The sequence below is a fragment of the Volvox carteri genome (genome assembly GCF_000143455.1).
Source record: "Volvox carteri f. nagariensis unplaced genomic scaffold VOLCAscaffold_31, whole genome shotgun sequence".
NCBI lineage: Eukaryota > Viridiplantae > Chlorophyta > Chlorophyceae > Chlamydomonadales > Volvocaceae > Volvox > Volvox carteri.
In genome coordinates, this window is record NW_003307574.1 from 36,423 (window position 1) to 60,704 (window position 24,282).

Consider the following 24,282-nt stretch of genomic DNA (forward strand, 5'->3'; position numbering starts at 1 on the left):
TTGCAGTTCGGTAGGCGTTTCCAAGCAGCTGCCCACAGTTTGCCTCGTCGGTCCATGGGTGATATCAACAATTAAATCTCATAGAGAAAATGAGGATGGATTGTTGCGGGTACAGAGTGAGGCAATCATTGCACGTAGCGATCAGATAGCTTTGGAAGCTCGTCCAGATACACCGTTTCATGTTTGTATCCCACACGGCGCCAGCAAAACGAGCTCTATACTATTATTATGCGTTTTGACAAAATGTCCGTTGTGCATGCACGTTTCAGCATCACGGCAGGCGTGGCCACCACACAAACCTGTGAGAGCTAGCACACAAGCCTCCATATATATACCAGTATTACACGCAAGAAATTATCATGCCAACGTTGATGAAAAGGGACATACTGACGAGTGACGACTAGATAGGACTCTGGAGCACTGTACTGCAATTGTCCTAAAGGTTTCGGACCGTGCAGGGACAGATAGGTTTGCGTTAATCCCGTTCCGCATCGGAACTAAAACATTTGTTGGAGTTCAGCAGGTGTTAAAAGAGCTGGGCCAAATTTATTTTCGGGGCCCACCTCACGGTGGTCACGATGGGCCATCTGAAAGGCGCAGACCGCTAGGACCAGCCCGAGACACATACTTTTGCTCAAGCTTATGTGTATGAAGTATCAATCATATGCGGTGGTAAGCGCCAACAAGTAGTTAAGAACAGCGGGCACTGGGTATACCGGCATCTTAGCATACTGGTGCTTCCATTTTGCACAACCGCGTGAAGACAGAGACGATGCAGAATGACTCCGGCTACACCCACGCGCCGGCAGCCTGGGGTCCCGGCAGCCTTCAAGACTGGCCAAACAGTAAGTCCTTGGCGCTCCCTTTGTAGTCCACAGACTATTGCAATGGTTGTAAACCGGTCCTCTTGGCTTGGCCACTGCCGGTGTGATGGCAGCGCCAACACGTACACGGACCGTGAGCCGATGTTATGACTTAATGTAGTTCTGCTTGCAAAGCTATGCCTTCTGCCATGCTTACAGGATGTTTTGTACCAACGGCATCCCTACCGCCCCGTCCGGGCGCCAGTCTCTCAGGTGCGCACAGCGCACACGAGTCCTTCGCGGGCACTTTTAACATGAGGCACTTGCATGGATAAGGAATTCAATTCTCTTGCTCGATACGTAAGATTGCTAAGATCGCTGCGTTGCGCGTGTTGGGATGGCCTTCAGAACGCCTGTGCTCGTTGAACTTTTCCATAGGCACGCCGGAACATCCCCAGGAATCCCATAACAAATACGAGCGGCAACTTTTATATCATGAATTCGTTTTCCAATGGTTTGTCAACAGGTAGTGTTGGGCCCGAAGGGGCTGTCGCCGCCACCGTTGGAGCAGCCCAGGCGGTTTCAACAGCTCCAAGCCGCAGCGTTGTCAGCTTGTTCGCTTCGGACAACATGGAAGGTGCCGAAACGCGGAAGTTGGGCCCCAAGTCCCTTCGGCGGAATTCGCAGCAAGTCAGTTCTGCCCCCAGACCTGCGGTTGCGGAGGCAGCTATCCCTGGTAGTGGCGGCGACACAGGTAGCGCAACGAGTGCTTCGGATGGCACGGTCCAGTGCCCAGAACTCCCTGCTATGCGGAACCTGTCGACATCGCCCATGAACTCCCCGCTCCCGCAAAATAGCGCAGTTGCTGCATCTGGTTCGGCCGCCTTCCTTCCCGACCTGTGCTCAACTCCCCAGCGCCAATTGACTACGCCGGTTGCACATGCCGTTCCCGCAACGGCAGCCGCTGTGGAATGCTCCGAGGTTGCCGAGGCAGGCTTGGCGTCCAAAGCGCAACCCGACTCGGGCGGTGCTGGCGAGGCCTGCGAAATGGAGGACGCCAAGCCATCCGGCAGCTGGCGTATCGAGCCAGAAGTCCTAAAGCAGGAAGCTATGCAGGGCCTCGCGTCAAAGAACCCACATCTCCCGCAGCCGGTCCGCGTCACAGTCGGACCTAACGCCTTCCGCCAGCAGCAGCAGCAGATCCACAACCACCAGCAATCTTCGTTGCAATCTCAGCAGCAGCAGCAGAATGCCATACCCCAAGCAGCCAAGAAGAGGGGCCGAGACGCCGGAGGGGCCTCGCACCGGCAGTGGGGATCGGCGGATGGGGACGATAGTGACGGTCAGAAGAAGCGCGGCGGCAGTTCCCGGGGAGCTGCAGGTCGTGGAGCCCGGCGGGATGCGGACGACATTGAAGACAAGCCACCCGTTTTTGGCATGTTTTATCCAGATCGGTACATGGTTGGCGTCGATTGCATCCTGGTTGATGGAATGTTCGTCAGTAGGAGCAGGTTTGAGAAGGTGAGCTACGTAGCCTGCCCGGCGACGTGTAATTATATGTTGGCCGAGGAGCCCCGGAGGTGTGCATGAACGATAACATCAGAAGCAGTATCAATATCAGGGTTAGGGTAAGCGCTCCGCAGTATTCCGCACCGCTGAACTGGGTTTAACCAATACCTTCAGGCTTTCTAATTCTTCCCCTGTCTACTACCTTCCGACCCACATGCCTGCCGGCCTCGCGTCCAACCGCTCCTATCCACCACAAATACATCCCCGGCCAGCAGCTCCCAAGCCATCCACTCTGCCCTCCACCACCGTAACCCTCCCTTCTCTTGCTGGTCCCCTTGTCCCCTTGCTCGTCCCAACCGCTTGCCTGAACAGCTTGGCGGCTCGCTGATGGCCAAGTGGTACAGAAGCATACGCGTAGTTGACACCGCGGAGCCCTTGGGGGCCTGGCTTGAGCGCCACAACTTGCCGGTGTTCACTGGAAAGGCGCGGCAACGACGCCAGCGTGGCGCACCATCTACTAATGCCAGCGCCGCTGCAGCAATGGCAGCGGCATCCGCGGCTGCAGCGGCGAACACTAACAATACCTTGGCTGGGGACACGGACAAGAACAGAGGGAGCAGCAATAACTTGGGCTTGGACGTGGACGCCGGCACGAGCGCCTGCGGCACAGACGGCGCATGGCCTGCGTGTCTGGATGTCAAGGCGGAACCTGAGAGGTTTAGTGCGATGGGTGCGGGGCTTGCGGTTGGCGAGGCACTTACTCCCGGCCATGGCGGCAGTGGTGGCAGCGGCAGCGACGAAGGTTTGGCTGCGGACCTGTCCGTAACACAAAGATCTCGCCCGGGGTTCCCCGCGGACAAGATGTCCCGACTGGAAGGCACGCTGGGTGTGGACAATGCTGATTATTGGCAGGGTATGCGTCCGCTGATGTTGGGGCAACGGTCGATGATGATCGGGATCCACTTGTCCGACACGGAGGCGTTAAAGGTGGGCTTTAATGCTGCCAGTTTGCAGCAGCCCCTCCACGCCTCCACCGGCAACAGCGCTACGGCATCGGAGCAGTCACCACGAGCTACAGCTACTGCTGACGACTCTGCCATTGGCTTTGTTGGTTCTTCTAGCGCTGGAGTGGCCTACGCGGCTGGAGGCAGCAACAGCGGCGCGATCGCAGGCCGGCTGTCGGCCGGGGTCTCTGCCACTAGGGGTACCTGTGCTGGCCTAGAGACGCTGCCAAATGGTGCTGTTGCGCCAGGTGTGTACCTCATAGGCGGCAGGATGGCGCCAGGAGACCATGCAACGCAGCAGCCAGCGGAACAACAGCACTACCACATGCTGTCGCAAAGGTTGCAGCCGTCGTTATCTCAACAGTTAACCCAGCAGCAGCTTCAGCAGCCGCAGCCGGATCAACAGCAGAAGCTGCAGCAACATCAACATCAACAGTTTCAGCAACAGCAAGGGTACCTGCCGCAGCGCCAACAGCAGGGGTTTCAGCAGCCGCCATTCGTTGGCGGTCGGTACTTGGGCCCCGGTGATAGTTGTGCCCCCCTGCCTGCGCAAGATCTTGCACCCAACTCGGTGTATGGGCCCACCCCTCAGCTTTCAAACCTTTCTCATACAGCACTCGCAGCCCGTGACAGCTTGGCTTGGGGCCCCGGCAGCTTGCCAGCAGGTGACTGCGCATATGACGGCGCAGCTTGTCCACCTACGGGCCTTTCCATTCGGCGGTTCGGCAGCGATGGCGATGCCGGACTGGCAGCCGGTGCCCACACGCTGGGATGTGCAGGCCCCTCGAAGTTAGCTGCTGAGGCCACCGTTATGCGCGCACCAGCTGCCGTGGGGAAGGTTGCCGGCGGTGGCTGCTATGGGGATGTCAGTGCCGTTGCCGGTTGTACCGAAGCAGGGGAGCTTTCTTTAGCGCCGGCTTCCTCCTGCCGCCTGCCCGAAAGCACTTCTCTAGAGTCTGCCCCGACCACCTCTTCAAGCCGTTGGACTAGCAGTAACTTCGTCCTTAGCCCAGGTGCGGGTGGCCTGATGCAGTACAATTCGATTGATCCCGTCAATGAGGACGGCGGTCCTGCCGGACGGCATGACTGGGACTCGGACAGTTGGGCTTACCCGTGCGGTCCCCTGCCACCGGATATGTCAGCGCCGGCGCAGGTGCCAACCCCAGCGCAGTACGGTCAATATGAATTACAGCAGCAGCAGCAGCAGCTGCACAAGCAGTTGTACCCGGCAATGTCGCGGCAGCAGATGCACGACCCGCAGCTCGGTGCTCCACCAACCGTCTGGCCGCAGTCACGCACCAAGCCGCAGCAGGAGGAAATAAATCGCACAGCACAATCCCCGTTTGTGCAGGTGCAGCAGCAAGGTACCGAGCAGCAGTCCTTACAGGGGGACAGCTCGTCGTTCTCCGTGTCCGGGGGGGCCCGCGCCCAGTCCCAGCTGCAACCTGCGCAGGGTGGCGTGAGCGTTGCAACAGCGATGGCACCGCCGTTTCCAGAGGCGATTGACCCCGGGCTGCCGTCCTTGGTATCGCCGCCTGTATTGGTACCGGCGGCCACTGCCGAGGCGACGGATAGCCCGGCGCAACTCACACCCCAAAAGTCCGGTCATATGTACCCGCCCTCAAGCCGCCATTGGCCGCCGTACAGCAACCATTACTGGCCGTGCCATCCATACCCGCCTGGGCACACACGAAGTGTGCCGGGAATGCCGCCGAGGCTTCCGGTGGGTCCAGGGGGCCCTGTTAGGCCGTACCAAAGGAACGTGTACCCTCGCGAGATGACTCCGCCGGCGCCGGCACCGTCTCCCGCGCCGTTTACCCCACCATATGGATGCTATTACTCGCATCCGTACCCCAGACGAGGACTTCCGCCGACCACGTATCGTCGACGATATGCGGCGCCAGGCCCAGGGACCGTGGATGTGCCACCAGGCGTATACGGCGCTCGGTATGAGGCTGCCGCCCTAAGCGGTCCGTACGTTCCTGGCAGGCCGGAGGTGGAGGCGCCGATGGATGGCGCAGCCGCCGGCTCTATGTTGCACCCAACGACAAGCGCATGCTTGGATGATGTGGGGTTATCGGTAGCAGGCACGTCGGCGTGCATGCCCGCGGCCCCATCAGTCTCCCGTGCGCCTCCTGGAGGTGCTGTAGCAGGCGGCGACAGCACGTGTGGCACAGCTGCCGGAGCTGCGTCTGGACGCATGAGCAGCGGCGGCGCTGTCATGCCACAAACGGAGCTGCAGCCGCCGTCATTGCCGCTGCAGCAGCAACACCGCGGCATTGCGACAGCGGCTTCCATGACGACGGCATATCCATACAGTTGGGCTTCAACTCCGCAGCACGTCGCCAGGCCATTCCCCACTAACAGCCGGAACCAACATCCGCAGCACATGCATGAAGGCGGCTTTGCAGCGGACATGGGCATGGGGTTGACTTCGAGCAGCGCCGCGGCCAGCTACAGGCCCCAGGTGCCTCATCGCCAACTACAGGCTACAGGTGCCTCATCGTCAACTACAGGTGCCGGGCCTGCTCTTGGACCGCCGGCGGGGGGGGGTGCGTTCAATAGTCTCCCTACTGCATCTTCGGCTTTAGCGGCAGCATCAGCAGCGGCCGGTTCGGGGTTGTTTGTCCCGCCGCCGACTGGGTCCGCGGCGACAGCGGCGTCAGTTTCAGGTGCTGCGGGTGTGTTCCCAGCCCTGTGCGGTGCCGATGGTGACGTCGACCCCATGTGGGCCCACTTCCAGTGCTGGAGTGCTGAGGAGGCTACCCGAGCCCCGCAGTACATGTAGAATGGGAGGCGGACTGTATCTGGACGGCAGCGGGGCGTCTCTGGGCCTTTTGTGAGCAGCGCGCCTATGGCAGCAGCAATTCATAGGCGGGCTTGTAATGCAGGATGTCTTAAAGCGGAGCGGGATGGCTAAGAAAGGGCCTTATGCAAGTATGTATTTATGGTTGACGAGGAAGACTGTTGCCAACATGGTTAGGCGGTCGGGGAGAGGAGCTTTTGCAGCGTTGGCAGAGGCGGCTGGCTTGATAGGCGAATGTGCCCGACGCAACGGTACAGTAGTCGCGTGGCTTTAATCTGTGCCGCAGGGCTTTTATGCTTAATGTTATGCAAAGGTGTTTCCGGCGTCTGTTTGACATTGTTGCAATTTTGACGGGGGAAGTTGGTTGCATATCACCGCCCATGATTAGCACCCTCGCTGCCTAGCCGTCCGGGACAGCGGCCCTTCATAGAAGGAGCGGTGTGGTTGGCCGATCTGCTGGATATTGCTACCTTGGGGGCGTGGGACGTTGGGGAATATCTCTTTCTCGCACCTCGTCTCCTTTCGTGCCATCACCGCCAGGCACACCACTCGCGTGTGTTGCGGCCTCGGGTCACATATTGCCGCAGGAAATAAAGGAGTAATTTGCGTGGACCCCCCCCGTGTGCCTTTCCAGGCGCGTTAGGATTGTTTTCCCACGGGCGGCTCCTTTTTGGGTCGTTCGCAGACCTCGTGGTCTTGTGTAGCCCAAGCCGCTCGAGTCGCGCCTTTCCCACCTCGTGTGCGGAGTGCCGTCTCGAGCCGCACTGTGTGGAAACTGTCCGCAGTTGCGGCTCTTCTAAGTTTAAGCTGCCGCTGGGCCGCCTGCCGTTGCCTGCATGTGGACTGGTGAGCATCGCGTAGCGGAGCACTGGGCGCTTGTATGCGCAGTTTTCGTGAAGCGCCTTTAGTAGCCACCATGGAAGCGGCCAGCCGCGGCGGCGGGCGCGTGTGACAGACAGCTACGGATGCCGTTTAGCTTCGTATGGACGGGTGGTGCGTTCCTCCGCTGTCCGCTCGTATGTCATTGCGCCGCCATGGCGGAGAAGAGAGGAAATGTAGGTCTCACCGGCCGCCGCGCTAAGGTGGACGGAGGAGTGAAGTGAGGGAGCGCAACGAGGCCCGAGAAGGGCCGATGGGGGATGAATGGAAGGGTGGAGAATGCTGTGCGCCTGACGGTACATGCAGTCGGCGCCGCCGCCATCGCCCCACCGCAAGGTGGGGCCGGGCTCCGTGAGGTTTTGCATACTGGACGGCGCGGCTTTTCTGTTCCTAGGATGCATGTACACAATGTGCATTTTTTCTCTTCGATTTCCTGTGGCGCGGTCAGTAAGGTACCTAGGGCTTGGTGCTGGCGGCGCATGGGGTCATAATGTACGTGGGCTCCCAGCTGGCTTGCAGGAGGAGACAGTTGTGCTGGCAGATGCGGTGGTTTCCACGTGCAAAGATGTTGATGCCCTGAGTTGGGCCGCTACGGCGGTTGCACGGGGCGTGATCCAGGGCCAAGTTAACTGATTTTTGCTCGGCTGGTTGGGTCTCTGCAGCGGGCGTCACATTAATACGCGTGCGAAGTGTGATGTGCGTGCGTGCAGGTGTTCGTTGTTCGATGTCGGACAATTGGGGAGGGGCTTGAGGGTCCTTGGACTTCCTCGTACGTCAAGATGTTGGCGCTCACCCGGGCGGCAGGGTTTGGGGATAGCTTTTGCAGTGTTGCATCATCATTCTTGAACCCAATTTGACAAGGGGAATACTTTCAGTTTGGCCGTACACGTTGACGTGCTGTATCTTGATGCAAAAGATGGTAGTTGCATTCTTTGGAAATGGTTTTGGATGCGAGACTGTTTGCATGCTCTTGGGTATGATGGGTCTACTCTTCTTCCTCTTTTAGACCGCCCTTTCCTCTTTCCCGTTTTCACCTCTTTTGGGGCCGCTCGCATTCGGTTGCCTTTTCCGGCTTCCGATGTGTTGTTCCGAATACCTTTCGACACCTTCCCTCCCTAGTCAGTCGGTGGGTTTGATCGTGTCACCCGCAAGGCTGGCAATCGGTCCAGTGCCCTGTAGCGGGTGTCGCAGCTGCAGTGAAAGCCCCATTTTGACGCGGCAGAAAGCTAGGCGAATGGAGAGGCTCGGATCGATGGCGTTGGAAATGAAAAGGAGCAGGCGGTGGCTGGCACGAGGGGCAACGGGGTAACTGGTGCAGGGCGGTTTGTTTAGGCATGCTAACACATGTCGCTTAGGCATGTTTGCACCGCGACACGCCATGCGCGCGCGCCCAGGTATTGCATGAAGCAGCAAATGTTGGAGATGCACACATAGGAACGCGGGTGTGGCCGCACCACACACGGACATCATTAATACCACGGACGTCACAATTGCGAGCGCCCCGTAGCCGTGGCAGGCGTCGCGGCAACGGAAACGTTTCGGATAAAGGCCCCTGCGCCAATCTATAGGCTCCGGCCCCATGCCGCCGTTTCGTTTGGCGCTGGCAGCTTACGTATCTCAAAAGCGCACACGTGCGCATGCCCACGTATGCATATGTTTGAATTTCACAGGGCTATTTCGTTTTCACTTGTTGTTGTCAGGCCGAAGGGATGTGTACGCGTTCCTGCGTCCGCCTCGGGGGACCACGTATTGAGAAAGCCCGCTCGTGCTAGCCATGGCCTCGCACCGGATGTACAGTGTATAGCCAGGTCAAGCCAGCATGGAGTTCTCCTTGGTGTCCGGAGAACCTTACAACGGCTGGCAAAGCGATCGACAATTTGATCGGACGTGAACATGCTACTGCTTGGTATCGTGATGTATATCGCACCACGGAGAATGTGAAGACGCAGTGGGAGCAAGCGATGGGAGTGAGGGGATGGGAATAAAGCACGGGCTGGCCCATGTAGATTAAATATGGGGATTGTTGGCGCGTCGGCTTATTAGCTAGTTACTTAGATCCTCCTGCTGCAATTGATACAGCAGGGGCCCAAAAGGTTCCGCTCCATCTCGGAGCAGGCGTGCGGTGCTGGTGATGCCTAGGTTCCTCCGTTGCGGCTGAAGCTATTTCAGCGCGTGTCGGGTTGTCGTGGCCTTCAGCTGATGCGCGCGGGGTACAGTGTAAGCACACGATTGCACGCTTGGGTGGTTCGGTTCGGCTCTGTTTAAGGATACCCCGTTGGTTACTTCCTTGCATACCCTTGTTGGCCCCGGTTAGCCCCAGTTAGCGACGTCTCCAATTTGTATCTGTTTCACTTCAGGTTGGTTGAACATACTCTTTGGCTTATTTAAAGTTATGCGTGCGTGCACACACACTCATAGAACCTGTTGTTTTCATGGGTGTTGCACTCGCATACAGCCTCTCGTGCGAACACTTTTACGTACTGCGAGTGGTCTCTCGTTTTTCCCTCCCTGTCGCGTGCTTGGGTGTCCGCCTGTCATTTGTGGAGCAGCTGACATGCAGCCGGTCGCAATTGGCGGACGGGTCCTTGTGTCCCTCTGTCAGTTGTCCAGCTGTTTGATGCGTTGGCGGATCTGTGGAATAATGAAATAGACTTGGCGGCCTCCTGCATCCTCAGCCACCACCTATACACGACCTCGCAACGTTGGCGTACTACAGTACCGGATGCAGGGTGCAAAACTGGCCAAAGATATGTACTACTGCAGTGTTTTTATTTTGCGCAATCACTGTTCCAAGTTTGTCCAAGACCAGTACCTGTCCGGATGCGGTGGCCCCGGTTGTAATAGGTTACGGTTGAAGACCAGGGTCTTGGGTTAGGAAGTATCTCCGGGGACAATGAGGTGTACTATTGTGCTTGCCATGTGCGCTGCGTGTCTTGCCCATCGGTCGTCCACCGGCTGAGGCGCAGCGAGGCACCTATCCCTTAGGCGATACACATGGCCGACGGGCCAGATCGGCATTGCCAGGCGACCCGGTCTGGTTCTGTGGATTGAGGTGCTTGGGACGGCCTCGAAGCTGCTTCGAGGTCGGGAAACCAGCGTGCCGGCACCCGTCTCTTCGCCGCGCTAACGCATGACGTTGTATGGCAGTTTGAGTCTGTCATTGTTTGCCCTGGGTTAGTGTGGGCGCGTAGCTAGTGTGGTAAATTGGCTGAAGCTTAACTCTCGCAGGGGGGGGGTGTTTTTACATTACATCAGAGTTGACCATCCTCCTAGGCGCGGCCGCTGCAGCGCGGGCAATGGCACGCCAACGGAAGCGAGGCTCCGAGGTACGGCGTGCGTTTTGCTATTGTTGCAAGGCTGCATTCACCGAATATTTTCACGATATTGCGAGGGGCTTACGACGATCTTATGGTATAGCGACATGCATGACAGCATGGTGTGTACGTTCCCGGCTTTTGGTGTTGATGACTTTGCCTACTCTTGTCTGCAAAGTATCTGGTCATTAAGGCACTAGGGGCTTGCATTGCGCACACGCTCCTTCTTGTAGTGGATGTTTCATTGCACTTGCGGTTTCGTCGTACAGTGCAATTGTCCTCCTTTGATAATCTTTGCCAGCTATGTTGATTATACTTGGTATTAGGACTTATGTCGCACTGGAGGCGCTGCTCTGCGTGTAGAGTTGCAAATGAAATATTGCAGAGCAGCCTCGCTCCACGGTCTCGCTGTTTTTTGTTACGGATGGAAAGCCGCCGCGGCCATGTCACGGTTGCCAGTTAAGAATGGGCTGGCTAACGTTTCCTCGAATCTTGTAGCTGTTGTCCTACCCACTGGAATTTGTCCGGACAGACGTGCAGATGAACTGCATTAGGTTTCACTTTACAGTAGGAGGTTATACATCAGTAAGCTTGGACTGTAATAGCCAGTTCACATGCTACGTTACGTTGAAACTTTTTGGAAAAAGTGGTCGGTTCGGACTGGTAACGGTACGTTACCGGTAAAGTGGACGAAAAGTCTAAAGTGACCAGGGGGGGGGGGTCAATTTCGTCAAACGCTGACCCCTCGTACCGTTACTTGAAATGCGTCGCCAATTTCGCGAGTTATAACAAACGGCCAAGCCCAATCGCTTATAAAGACCACATACTTGACAAATTGTGCGCGCTTTGCACTCCGACTGAATTTCTAGTCACACCGCTGCCTTATATTATAAAAATGAACAAGGATAACGCCGCTCGTGTTGCTCGACCGCTCACGACCGCTTGCATAGCCAATATGTAACCCATTGTAGTATCAGGGCTGAAGCCACCCGCGAAACGGCAAGTCGGCCGCACTTCCGGCGGCATGGGCCGCGCCGCGTCGGCCCACACGCTCAATCTCTGCCACTGAGCATTGAACATATCTTCAAGATTATCAAAAATTTTATCCAGCGCGACCGCTAGGGCAAACGCCATCGCGGCTCGTGCGGGATGCAGTGCCATTGCAGTAGGCAGGGCTGCCAATCACCCTTCAAATATATATTGCAATTCTAAGGGGATGTTCTGAAGTTTTGGCCATTGAAAGACATAAAATGGAGATGGTTTTACACAGCTCGCGCCAACGAATATAACGTCGTCGTAATGTCCCGTGTGAACTGGGTGACTTTCTCAGGGCCACTTTTACCTAAAAGTTTTCGCAACGTAACGTAGCATGTGAATCCAGTATAACCACCTTACACTTCGCCAAGACTTTTCACTGAGTGATAATCTCTTTTACGTCACGTTGCTAAAAAATAAAGGTTGCTAGTATAAAGAATACCCTAACAGCAGCTTGTGAAAAGTTGAACAAGAACAGTCCGGTTTTAAGATTAGAGCTTACGTAACGGATTGAAAAGAGTATCAGCAGCGTTGGCTGGGCATTAATTGTTCAGTCTTGTCCACCTGATTTAAGACTTAAACGAGACTGTAAGCTCGACGGTGAACTACGGCTACTTCAGTTGGGTGCGTATGCCTATGCAGGTTAGGGTTGTACGAGTCCACTGCAGCTACACAAGGTTGCTGGCTATGCCAGACAACTTTTGAGTACGACTAGAAACAGTACGTTTTCTCTGGTTGTAAGGTAATCCAGGGCGATAACAAGTGAACGGCTGGGCATACCTTCGCGTCACGAGCTTTTCCTAATTTTACTTGTATCAAATGTGTAAGCAATACTTTGCTTGCGCAGTGCACCAGCTCTCAAACCGCAGCAGCAGCAGGCAATTACACAGGCACGGCAGTCTTCGACGACGCCGAACATCCTCCACCGGCGCAAGTTTTCCCAAACACTTCCAATCCCGAATGAAAACGTCAGGGATGAGACACATGAATATGAGCCAACGTCTTCGTTTATTAATTGCATTCCACCAACTCAAGCAATATCAGCAGCAAAAGGCGGGGACACAGCACGCCGTAATCGGCGACGCAGAGTAGGCTATGTACACATCTTCAGCGACGTCGAAATTGTTGGTGAGAAGTGCCTGCCGACGCGTCCCAATTAACAGGGCCAACGTTTGATGGGTTACCATCGCGACAGCACGTTGTCACAGGTTACGGAGGAAAGACCTGCCAAACCAGAAGGTGCACTCCGATCGAGGTAAAATAATCCATCCCCGCGCATTCACGTACTTATTCTTTAGACCCATATTTATCTACCAACATCAAAAATCGTGACGTACACCTTCCCCGCAAAATGTCTTATTTCTCGTTCTAGAAACAGTCCAAAGGTTATTATGGTTTAGGGAAAGGAATGCGAAAAACACACCTTCTCCGCACCTGCACATGTATTCCTGTCGCCCTCTTTGGGTTATGACCCAAAGTGGCACTGTGGACAGCGGTCGTGAGTGTTCTCATGCATAAAATTGTTGTCACTGTAACCCAAACTAAATGTCCATCATACCATTCACGAGACTGTCTAGCAAAACGACAAACACAATCCAATCAAGCATGTACGCGTGGGTACGCTGATCGTACCCACAAGAGATCTACTTGCACTGTATCATCATCTTCATGTCCCCCGCGGGGTCGGCCACGTTGGCTGGGATAAGGTTAAACTTGTCCACCAATACGCTTACTGCCTCCGGCGTCAGGAAGGCTGGCAGACGTGGGCCAAGACGGATGTTGCGTACGCCTAGATGCAGTAGCGTCAGCAGCACCGCCACCGCCTTTTGCTCAAACCACGACAAGTCCAGAGATAGGGGCAGGGAGTTCACGTCCGTCTTGAACACCTTGGCCAGCTCCGTAGCCACCACCAGTGCACTGTATGCGTCATTGCCTGCAGCAAGGGAAATTTAGCCACACAGGTTAGGCAGGTGAACATGATAAAAGCCTGTACACCTCAACGAAGGATGGCAACATTAAGCGAATAAAGATTTGCCAAACAGGGGGCATACGCAAATGAGAACATGTCCATGCCGTAACTCACATTGCCCCATATCGAGCAGGCGTGGGATGTTGGTACCGGGCAGCATGCCGAAGTCCTGGTCAAAGATGCGGAATTTCCCGCAGCCCAGCGTGAGCACCATCGTGTTAGTTGGCATGTATTGATACAGCTTGGAGTAATACTTGCGCTGCGGCTCCGAACCGTCACAGCCGCCCACCAAGAAGATGTGCTCCAAGCGGCCGGACTGGATAGCATCAACCACTTGCGGCGCCACGCTGAGAACCGCGTTGTGCCCGAAGCCAACCTTAGGCAGGAACCAGGGAGCCAAAGTCAGAAGCTGTGCACATACAAACGGGCTGGTGATACCTTGCAAGTTGGGCAGGAGTCCTTGCACGGGCACACGTCTTGCGGCGTGGGCAGCACTCACCGTTACATCCTTTTTCTTGGGCCGCTTCTCCACGTCCTGAGGAGAGAAGCCTGGGAGCTCCAGTGCACGCTTGATGATGGGACCGAAGTCCTTGTGCCCTGAGCCATCAGCCCGGATGTGCGGTACGCCAGCCAGGCCAGTCTGCAGGGCGAAAAGGAGGCAAGCGACAAAGCAGCAGCTTGCAAGGCACTCAAAATCAACAGGTAACCAAGCGCCATTGACGTTGTGTACGTTCGCAAAGCTTACCTCGTTGATTGTGAAGATGTTGTCCTTATACGCCTGGAGTGGGTCAAGCACGCAGTTGGTTGTGACCGCGATGGCTCCCGGGAAGTCCGCGAAATCGACCTTTTGGCGATACCAGGCGCCGCCGTAGTGCCCCACCAAGTGGGGGTACTTCTTCAGCCCCGGGTAGCCGTGTGCAGGGAGCATCTTCACGGGAAGCGCAAAACAACACAAATATTGACAGAACAGTTATCGGGACAGCTGAATACGAGTAAGCTTGCAGAGCGAAGCGCAAATAGCATACGCGCAAGCGTCAACCTGGCTATCCATGCCCCAGCACCCCTCGCGTGCTCACCTCTCCGTGAGTGTACACATTGATGCCTTTGCCAGCAGTCTGCTCCAGCAGCATGTGCAGGTCGTGCATGTCGTGACCAGTGACTAGAATGGCTCTGCCGGGCACGGGGTTGAGGCTGACGGGCGTGGGCACGGGATGACCGAAGGTACTGGTGTGCGCGTTGCTGAGCATCTGCATCACCCGGAAGTTGGTAGCGCCGGCCTTGAAGCAGTGGTCCAGGACATTGCCCACGTCAGCTGCCGCGGGGCTGCACAGAAAGTGGAGCGATTCCTGCGCACGCATTCAAAAAATATACGGTTACTTGTGTAGGCAAGGATTACGGCCTAACGCTTATGAGAAGCAATTATCTCGCAATAGCCGTGTTGCAATAGCCATGATGCTCAGCCTACTGAGCGTACAACTTTAAAAACACGTACGGCCTCGCCAAGGCAAGCAAGGCTAAAAAGGGAAGCTCGTCCACCGAGCAGACTACAAAAGTGGATGGCCGATGGACATAAGATACGTGTATCTTATCTTACGTGTACTGCATCACAAGGAAGGTGCTGCCGTTGAACAGCTGGAAGCAGGCACGCACACATACCTGCACATCGGCGTACACGGTGGGGTCTGTGTGTCCCAGCGCCTCGGCATGATGTGCATAGGCTGCCAGACCCTTGAGGCCGTACATCAACAGCTCCTGCAACCCCGCTAGCGTCTCGCCCAGAATCTCCTGGCGCGCCTTGATACCGGTCTGCACGGAAGGCAAGCAGCGATAATGGGAGCGGCCGTTGTAAAATGAAGGATTAGATAATTACAAGCTGCGAACGCTCAGTCAGCAGCTAGCGCTGCAACCCGAACCGTAAACGGTTCTTTTACGGCACGGATGGGCAAAATAGATGAGGCGGCACTGGCACGTAGAATCAGGGGGCAACCGCAGATTTGGGTCAGGGTGAGTTTTGAGCAGGTGCGCTACAAGCTCTTGGTGTGGAAGCATGCGTTGCTGCGTACCTGATGACCGATTTCAATCATGTCGCCCACGCCGCCAAGAGCCACAGCCTGGGAGTTCCACTCAAGCGGGTGGGGCATGGAACCAAACCATGGCTGAACCGCGGCAGCGGACATCGGAGGGGTCACGCCGGCCGCGGTCAGCTTGGCCATAAGCTGTGCGTGTAGCCGGCGGCAGTCGTTAACAAACTCGACAAAGCGGTCATCGGCGAAATTAACGTTGGTAAGGGTGGAGAAGATGGCACCGTTAATGAAGGTGTTAACCTCTTGATCCTCGATGCCTGCTGAAGAGCGCGCGATGTGAGCAAGGCTGCCGAGACCCTTGACCGTGTAGATTAGGAGATCTTGCAGCGCTGCCACCTCGGGCGTCTTGCCGCAGATACCTGCATCCGATCCAGGTGTGGATTATGAGCTTAGGTAGAAAGATGCAGCCACGCATAGGAGTGAACTCTTATTCCTAGCACAGCACGAAACGCATTTTTGACAAAAATATTCCTTACAAAATTATTGCTTTTAGGATTTGTTAAGATGTTAAGGCAGGCTCTGACAAGCGAGAACTATTCGAGTTAAAACTGTACCGGTAGTCTAGTTACCTACCAATTTCAGTACATCCAGTTCCACCCCTCGTCTGCTCGCACTGGTAGCACATCATCTTGTCTTCCTTGAGGGCCTGGTTGGCAGCTTCCATGCGAACCTTGATAGATGCCATGTCGCGAAGCTGTTGACAGGAAGGGCCCTCAGTTGGTGTAGTTGGCAAGTAGGCAAGAATTCGCTGTGCGGAACGTCCAGTTGAATGTCCAATAGAACCCGCACGGAGGAGGTAAACGTTGCCTCCAGAAATCTTGCTACCAAAGCGGAAGCCAACCGACGACAGGCAACGCGACAGCATTCTCGAGGTGTGTAAGGAGTACTGCAAGCTGGCTTGGCTCGTGTCGAGGCACCGGAAAAGGGATTTCCAAGCGGTTAACTTCACTCCAAAGTGGATTCGCGAAACAGTTTTCTCGTTCCGAAACAGGTCTTTCGTTTCGATCTGTAACTCGAGAGTATGTACAAACAAAAAGCAATAGTATACTGTTGCTTGAGTTAATGAATTACTGTCATTTATCACTGCTTATGTGTCCCGGGACCTGCCTCTTTGTCAGCTGCCGTACACCTTTAAGGGGCGCTTCCGGGTCACATGTTCCAATTTGTACCATGTACCTAACCCATGTCATAAGGAACATTCCTGCTGCTATTTCGTAATAGGTCAACGGCCGAATAACTTCCCCACTCCATGAATGTCGAGACACTTTGCAGCAATAACCTCGCGAGAAAATAATTGATGCATGCGACATGCATGGGCAAACAATAATCAATAACTGTCGAAATATGTCCAACAAATTATCCTCATATCTTTCCTCCTTGCGTGTTTCAGTGGTTTAGCTTTTTTCCGGCTCATTCGGATGTATTTCCAACCGTTAAATGGTAGGAATGCTCCTGGGTACCGGCGTAGGAGTTATCAAAAGCCTACCGCCCCTAAATATTTCCAGCGACAAAGCCGCGCGACAAAGCTGGATTAGTAATCAAAGGCTATTTCCTTGGACTGGGCGGTCGGAGATGCAACCGTCAATAACTGTATGCCACGGTAATAATCTTAAGTCTTCTTGAGGCATGCTGGGGGACCCGATTCAACACAACGAGGGCACTGCGCTTGCATATTGCTTTGATCATAACTTACAGAGGAAAATCTTCGCCAACGTAACGGAAAGGGTGATGTCCACAAAGCAGACGTATCGACCTTGCGGCTTGTTTTTTAGTTTCTTAGAGCCACTTCAGTTGTTGCAGACAAAGGCGTATGACTACTCGCTTCTCTCCAAGCAGGTGCGGGGGCAACGAATCATGGCTACCGTCAGTTTCAAGGGCATCGTTAAGCTTTCTAGTACAGGCAGTTGTGCATCGCATGCGATTTCTTCCAGAAAACCTTCCTGACCGCATCCCTATGTGGAACGAGGGTCGCGAGTTATAGTTGCTAGCACGCAGCAATTGTTCGCGCGCCTCTACGTTATCCTTCCCAGCGACCATTGTTTCCTGCCTACCGTCTCCTCCTTTATGCAAATGGATTCATGCTTGCTCGGCGGACGTGTTCCAGGATGCGAGAGCACCATCCTCCGCGGCCGCCGTAGCCCGGCCCGACTTCCTAATCGACCTTACCTTCCGGCGCGGTGCCATTAGCACCTGGCTTCAATCGCTCTCCAGCAGCGGGTCTCTTCGCGGGAACTTAATTCCAGATGTGGTGTTGGGGGACCTGGCAGACCTTGCCTCGCGCCTGGATGGCTTGACCCGCGCAGTTGCAGACGCAGCAGGTGGCCGCGCAGCCGCCGCGCAGGTACAGCTGGCCTCCGCTACCGCTGGGGCTGCGGCTGGGGCTGCGGCTGCTGCGACAATGGGCTGGTTACAGGTCGAGTGGACCTCGGCCCTGTCCAAAAAGTGGGTCAGGTGTGGCAGGAACTCTGGGCGGATGTGGATGCGTAATCTTCTCGATTCTCCTTGCGTGACGCCTGCCTCTTGACGGCCTTCGCGACCTGGACTGTACGCGAAAGGTGCTGCCTAGAGTCCATAGGGGCGTTAGGGTCTTCTAGGTTGCGGAAAGGGAAAGCAGCGGCCACGCCCCCTATCGTGGAGGCCCAGGGAAGGCGAAGCAGCAATAACTGCATTAAGGGCTTCCAGCTGCATCGCGAGAAACAGCAGAACCGGAGCAGATTACGGAGTCCAAGCTGATTGGTGGGACGGTAAATGCGGTCCAGGCGCGCCGCAATCCCCATCCGGAGTCCGTTGCAGCATCTCTTGCGGGCTCCCAAGGCCACCCAACAATCTCTTCGGCCTCCGAAGCCCTTACATCGCATCAGCTGCCTCACAAGCAACAATAACCAAAGTGGGGGCCCTGGCATGCCCTGGTGCTTATGGCGACTTGGCTGTACGACCCGCCCTGTGCGTTTACCACAGCAATGTTAGTTGGGAATTGGGTTGTTTGTATCCGTCGGGGCCGGGACCTGGAAGTGCTCTTGTCGTACCGCTTTTATCGCGCCGTTTCTTGTCACAACCTAAGCGGGAGTCACAATCAGGACCGGATCTACCCAGGGGGGTTTGGTGACCCTGGGTCGCTGTCGCCCAAGTTATTTTCAAGATGCTTTCCCTCCCTTCCTGGCTACGGAGATGATTCAAGAAGTCCATCCTACCTTTACGAATCATCTTGCACCAATTCGGTCGCTCAGATCAGTCGTCGTATCATAGGGACAGTACGCTTTAAACCGAAGCCAGCAGCACCGTGCGCTCCGGGTTCGGAGTTTCCATGTATCGTGTACACGTGTGGGTGTGTGACAAGACATGTTTTTTTGGTGTGCCGTACCGTGTCGTACAGGCCGCAGCGGTTCCTACGAATAGACTCCCTGCCGCAGGAGCTTGCCATGGTAAGGTGGTGACAATGATGGTGGGTACGACAATGATGGTGGTACTCAGGAAGTACGGGCACGATACGAAAACAATTCTTTTATGGCGGCTTTGATCATTCTGGGAGGCTGCAATGTACGGATGTACGGCCAAGAAGATTTAGTGCATGGGGTTTGGGCCAGAAGTTGCCAGCGGCCCACCCGTCGCTTACAGTTGAAACATCAGGCTGGATCTTCCAGCCACGTAAATCTAAAAAGAACACAGAAGGATGAAAACTGTCAAATGGTCGTATCGTGTCGTTGCAAGCCTATGGACGCCGCTTGCCCTGCCGTCCTTCTTCCCGCCCTTCCCTTTCCATCCGTTTCACCCGCTTCCCTTTCCATCCGTTTCACCCCCTTCCCTTTCCATCCGTTTCACCCCCTTCCCTTTCCATCCGTTTCACCCCCTTCCCTTTCCATCCGTTTCACCCCCTTCCCTTTCCATTCGTTTCACCCCCTTCCCTTTCCATCCGTTTCACCCCCTTCCCTTCCTTTGCCAGGTATATACCGCCTACGCAGCTGCCCTCCGGCACTCCGCGCTCCAGCACTACATCAGCAACGTTAGCGGGCACCTGGCGGAGGCGGCGGCAGCGCCGGCGGGGTCGGACGGGGCGGTGGCGGACGCCGACAGCGGCGAGACGGCGGCGACGGCTGCAGCAGCGTCCAGGGTGCAGCCTGCACTGACGGCGGCAGTCGCGGGGCTGCGACGCGCGGCCGGCGTGTACGACTTCCTCGCGGAGAATCTGCTGCCGGCGTTACGGGGCGCGGGCGCGCTGGCAGCCGGCGACAGGTACGATGTGTACTAGTGTTCGGTGCGATGGCGGCGACAGCGACGACGACGATTTGCCGCTACAGTGTTGACGCGGTTACGCATGTTCTAGATTTTTTGCCGCGGACGGGAAACAGCTGGAATGCTGTAATGCCGTCTACCGAACGCACCACGGCGAGTACGGCGAGTGATGACGTGCATGTCGCCATGATCGGCGTCTTCTCACCTCCCCCGCAGCCTGTCCGCCGTCTCATCTCGTTCCAACTTACAGGCCGCTGGAGCTGCTGCCAGCTGCGGCCCTCTGCATGAAGCAACTGTGTCTGGCGGAGGCTCAGGCGCTGGTGGCTGTGGCGGCGGAGGTGAAGGGCATGTCACCGGGCACGCAGCGGGCTCTGCATGCAGGCGCGGTTCGCTTTGAGGGGTTTGGGGGTTAGTGGGTTTCGTGTTTGGGTCGGGTTGGGGTTGCTGATGGCAATGGAAGGAAAGAGGGGGACTGTTGGAGGGCCGGGTGTGTCTGTGTGTGTGCGTGTGCGTGTGCGTGTGTGTGTGTCTGTGTGTGTGTGTTTGCCTCTGTGTGTGTGTGTGTCGGGGGGAATTATGGAAAAGTGCCGGGCGTTGGGTTTCGGGTATAGCCGTTGAAAGAACGGGTATGAGGTACGTGGGCTGGACGGACTGGCAACCACAGTGGGGCCTGCCCCGAAGTCCGCCTGGAAGGAGGGTGGGAGGGAGGGAGGGGTTGGGACCCCCCCGAAAGAAACTATTTTATTAACTCCCGCCTGGCTTTAATCCCCTTCTTTCAAGCGTTGGCATCCTGTTGGCTTTTGCGTAGAACCCCATGTCCTCCCTTTCGTCCCCCTTCCTACCACCTCAGAAAGAACACCAGTTTCACGCGCCATTGAGGAAAACGCAAAGGCAAGAAAGTTACGAACGTTTCATTATTTCCCGTCCCCTCTCAGGCTGCGTGTCGCTGTACCGCGCGGCGGCGGCGGCGGCCCAGGCGCTGGCAGCTGCCGCCCCATCCGGACTCCCCCTCTCTGACCGCCTGACCCACCGGCTGCTACCCGCCGCTGTGGCGATTCACGGGGCCCGAGCTCAGCTTTGTGTGGCCAGGGAACGGCAGATAGCTCTGGAACTGGGGGAGGCTGAGGCGGCGTGTGAGGTGGGGTGGGATGGGGACCGGGGACCCACCGGGCAGTGCTGGGGAAGATGCGATCTTGATCTTGATCTGGATCTGGATCTGGGTCCCGGAGCTCTTTTTGAGTATTCCCCGGCGGTTGGCGGCCCGACCCACGGATCTGCTTGACATTGACAGCGCCATGGCACCCCCACCTCCACCACCACCGCTCCGGGGTGCCTCGGGGCCCCAAACCCCCCTTACCCTGCTTCGGAGTTTGGAAGTAGGTGCGCTGTCCTCGTCTTTTGCGCCATATTCGAGCCCTCTCTCCCTCTCGCGATGGTGGACCCCCGCCCTCCCCGTCCCCCGCCGCTTCCCTCCCTTCAGGAATGCCTCCGGCTGCTGGAATCGGCGAGTCGGTATTTGGACCGCAGATGTGATTCGGAGTCCCCTGGGTTGGAGTTCGTGCAGGTAGGGGGGGAGGCGGGCGGGGGCCGGGGCGGGGGGTTGTTTTGCACCTTCGTGATGTTACCGATTTGTGAACAACCTTAGGCCCTCTTTATTAAAATACAAGCAACTACCAGCGGTATCAACGATATCAAAGTCACTGCCAGTCAGCCAGTGGGTAAGTCGGTAAGTCGTCCATCTAAGCAAGCCAGGCCCCAGGCAACACTCCTGCGCGTCTACCTGCAGCCGTCTTGTTGTCCAATGTGCTCCGTTTTCTTTCCGGCTTTGTTTATGTGTGTATGTATATATGTATGTATTCATGTACGTATGTACGTGTGTTTATATCCGCAGGCGGACCGGGCAGCCTGCACCGCGCTGCGATCTGCCGTTCAGCGGGACCGCCTGGCCGTCACCTTCCAGCCACTGCCCAAGCACCCGCCTGACGCGGTCGCCAATGCCGCGGTCCGCGTAGCGCCGGACGTGTTCCAGCCTGAGCCCGTGCTGCCGCCGGTGAGGAAACAATGGCGGATGATTCAGATGGAGGACCGATCCCAACACGCAGGTCGCGCGTCTGCTGTCGTGACCCGTGGGTCATTCGCGCACGTGGATCACAGCAGGGTCATACTAACAAAAGGGAGTGCCACCTAATCAAAGCGCAGCACTGGAGTGGCTTTTTATAATGGGGTTTAAATAGCTAATATGCAATCTGGAAGGCTTGCCAATGAGCTGGCACCTTTTCGGAACGGGTTGCGTCCCCGGGTAGCTCCCCTTGCCGCCCTGCCTGCCTCCCTCCCTCTTATCTATCTAGCCGGCGGGGCGCGGGTGGGGCCGTGGTGAGCCTTCCTGCACTTATCGGCCGGGAGGCATGTGCTCACCGTTGTTTGTGGCCCTACCAAGGATAGCTCCCCCGCCCGGACTGCAACTCCTCCCCGGTAACTGCCATTTCCCCCGCTACTGCTACTACTGCGTCTGCAACTGCGTATTCGGGAGAATGTAACTACCAGCTGCACCTGCGACTGCAAGCATGACTCAGCATGTGGCAGCGGCCACACATGATGCGCCTTATGTCGTACGGCCATGCGCAACCCACCGTGTCAACAAGCCCTGGCTGCTCCTGGGTTTGTATCCCGCCCCTTCCCGCTGCCCCGTAACCCCCATTCCTCTATGGCTCGCAGGCCCCGCCGGCAGATGTACAAGCCAGGAGTGGCTGCAACATCATGTGAAGAGATGGCCGGATGGGCGGTGAGGGATGCGCGGTGGATGCGACCCCTATCAGGAAACCTCAGGATCGCCTCCACCGGAACCTGCTGAGAAGCTGCGCAAGATGCTGAGAAGCTGCAGGGACAATCTGTTTGAGGCTCAGCGAAGCTTCGTGAAAGCCGAAGACGAGGCTGTAGGAGGAGTTCCTAGGCGGGTAGGCATGTTTTTGGATGCAAGTGGCCTGCGCACATTACCAGATGTGCCTTGTAAGCAAGGAAAAGCGGGGGGACGAAGCGGGAAGGCAATTTATTGTTGCGATTGCAGATATAGATTGGCAAGTAAAAGTGGGTAGATAAGATCTTACTGGAATATGTCAGAAACGACGTCGCGAAGTTGCAACGGTCACCCACAAGTACTCGTCCGTTTAGGGGTCCGCTGAAAAGAAGCGAGGATGGCGGCAGGGAGGAGACGACCTCTCGGATCGGATGCCGAAGTCAAATGCGACTTAACGCACGGGTTCGTTCGTGTGCCCGTGTTTCACCGCACATCCACCTGTGCAAGCCGTATTTCCATGGCGGCGCCATTTATGTGTGCGCCTTTGTGCACGTTGCGCGTGGACAGTGGCGCGTGGTCAGTGTCCATGGTGGTGCATTAGTTGTTTGCGCCCGGTTGGTTGTACAGCAGGGCGGGTGTTACCGCGCGAGCAGTAGACAGACAGCCACCCTGGTGGGTGCGGAATACGAGTGAAGGCGGTGATTGCCGTATGGCCTCACGCCAAATAGGCGTGAATTGAAAACCGGTCGTTGAGATGGCGCGGGATGAAGTCCACATGACTAAACCTGGGCGGATGAGTTTATTAGCCGCATGTACCTAACCCTGCTGAACATATATACTGTAGTTAACATGTAAGGGTGGGGATTAGCTCCATTGGCTTCTCACGCGGGTACGCTTTTGGCTGGTCTTACAACTCGACGGTACGGTACTTAGTACTGGAATGGACGAGCGTGGACCGCTTCGGGTTGGTCAGCTCATAGCTCATTTACGTGACCGGTCGCTGGGGGCCCCAGTTCTGCCTCCGCTCATCTCACAGTAACAGTTGTCACGGGGAACTTTATCTTGTATGAAAGTCAAAGAAGAGGAGACGTGCGAGGCGTTTGCACGTGCAGCGAATTGCGAATTAAAGTGTTCCAAGGGGAGCCAGAGATGAATCAAAATAGTCTGAATCGCATCGCCAGATATGAGTATGTGGGCAGCGTCTATTGGCATTCGTCGTGCAGTGCCGTGTGTGCGCGGGGCTACCCTAGCTTGAGCCATGCTTTGTTAAGGTACGGCATGAATGCAGACTGCATAGCAGCCAGACGGCGTATGCTACAGTGCGACTTATGCTGCCGTACTGCGTGAGAAACAGGAACAAAGAACCCAACCCTGCCTTGTTTTTTTGTTCTTGGAAGCTTCTGAATTGCACCAAAAATGATCCGGTTTATGAAATACGGCATTGGCCCGACTCGGGGCAGTTCAAAAACATGCAGTAATGCCGTGGCCGTTCCCAAATAATATAAACGCATGCAACACTTGTTACGCGATAACGGCCGATTGGGAAAATAGTCAGGATAAGAGCTTCGTTTCATTATTAGTAGCGCTGGATTGCAGAATACGAATGGGATTGCTTCCCCGCACAAACCAGCGGACCGTACATATGATCGCAGTGGCCATAAGATCAAGGCCGCAGTCCCTCACAATTGGAACTAAAGCGCATTCACGCATTGCATGTAAGCTTATGCAAAACCTCGGAAAACGGTGAAATGAGTTCCTTCGGTAACTGACCGGTAGGGTAACCGACATAACGAGCTAACGACCCAGTAACTGGGTGAGCTCTCTAACCGATAAGGTTACCGGGTCGTTATCTCGA

At 56.0% G+C, this 24,282-nt stretch overlaps 3 protein-coding genes across 3 annotated transcripts; 2 read left to right on the top strand and 1 right to left on the bottom strand.

The window, feature by feature from the left end:
* Positions 1 to 779: 779 nt before the first annotated feature.
* On the top strand, positions 780 to 7,858 carry rlsE (RegA-like protein RlsE; the record flags this gene model as incomplete). Its single annotated transcript, XM_002952569.1, has 9 exons — positions 780 to 845; positions 1,023 to 1,076; positions 1,330 to 1,557; positions 1,719 to 2,324; positions 2,685 to 3,299; positions 3,909 to 5,783; positions 5,833 to 5,868; positions 6,870 to 6,968; positions 7,712 to 7,858. The coding sequence occupies 9 exons, from the start codon at positions 780 to 782 to the stop codon at positions 7,856 to 7,858; spliced, it is 3,726 nt and encodes a 1,241-aa protein (XP_002952615.1).
* Positions 7,859 to 12,219: 4,361 nt separating this feature from the next.
* VOLCADRAFT_105598 (hybrid-cluster protein) lies at positions 12,220 to 16,453 on the bottom strand. The gene is made up of 8 exons (XM_002952637.1): positions 15,977 to 16,453; positions 15,383 to 15,762; positions 14,976 to 15,125; positions 14,396 to 14,665; positions 14,065 to 14,247; positions 13,819 to 13,959; positions 13,434 to 13,695; positions 12,220 to 13,283 (listed from the first exon to the last, which is right to left on the bottom strand). The coding sequence occupies exons 1-8, from the start codon at positions 16,266 to 16,268 to the stop codon at positions 12,994 to 12,996; spliced, it is 1,968 nt and encodes a 655-aa protein (XP_002952683.1). The 5' UTR covers positions 16,269 to 16,453; the 3' UTR covers positions 12,220 to 12,993.
* Positions 16,454 to 17,098: 645 nt separating this feature from the next.
* Positions 17,099 to 22,396, top strand: VOLCADRAFT_93312 (uncharacterized protein; the record flags this gene model as incomplete). Its single annotated transcript, XM_002952570.1, has 10 exons — positions 17,099 to 17,239; positions 17,707 to 17,744; positions 18,777 to 18,825; positions 19,344 to 19,633; positions 19,884 to 20,041; positions 20,569 to 20,771; positions 21,114 to 21,197; positions 21,279 to 21,359; positions 21,525 to 21,683; positions 22,349 to 22,396. Coding segments are annotated over 10 exons (1,251 nt in total), but the record flags the coding sequence as incomplete, so codon positions are not given.
* Between the last annotated feature and the right edge of the window lie 1,886 nt (positions 22,397 to 24,282).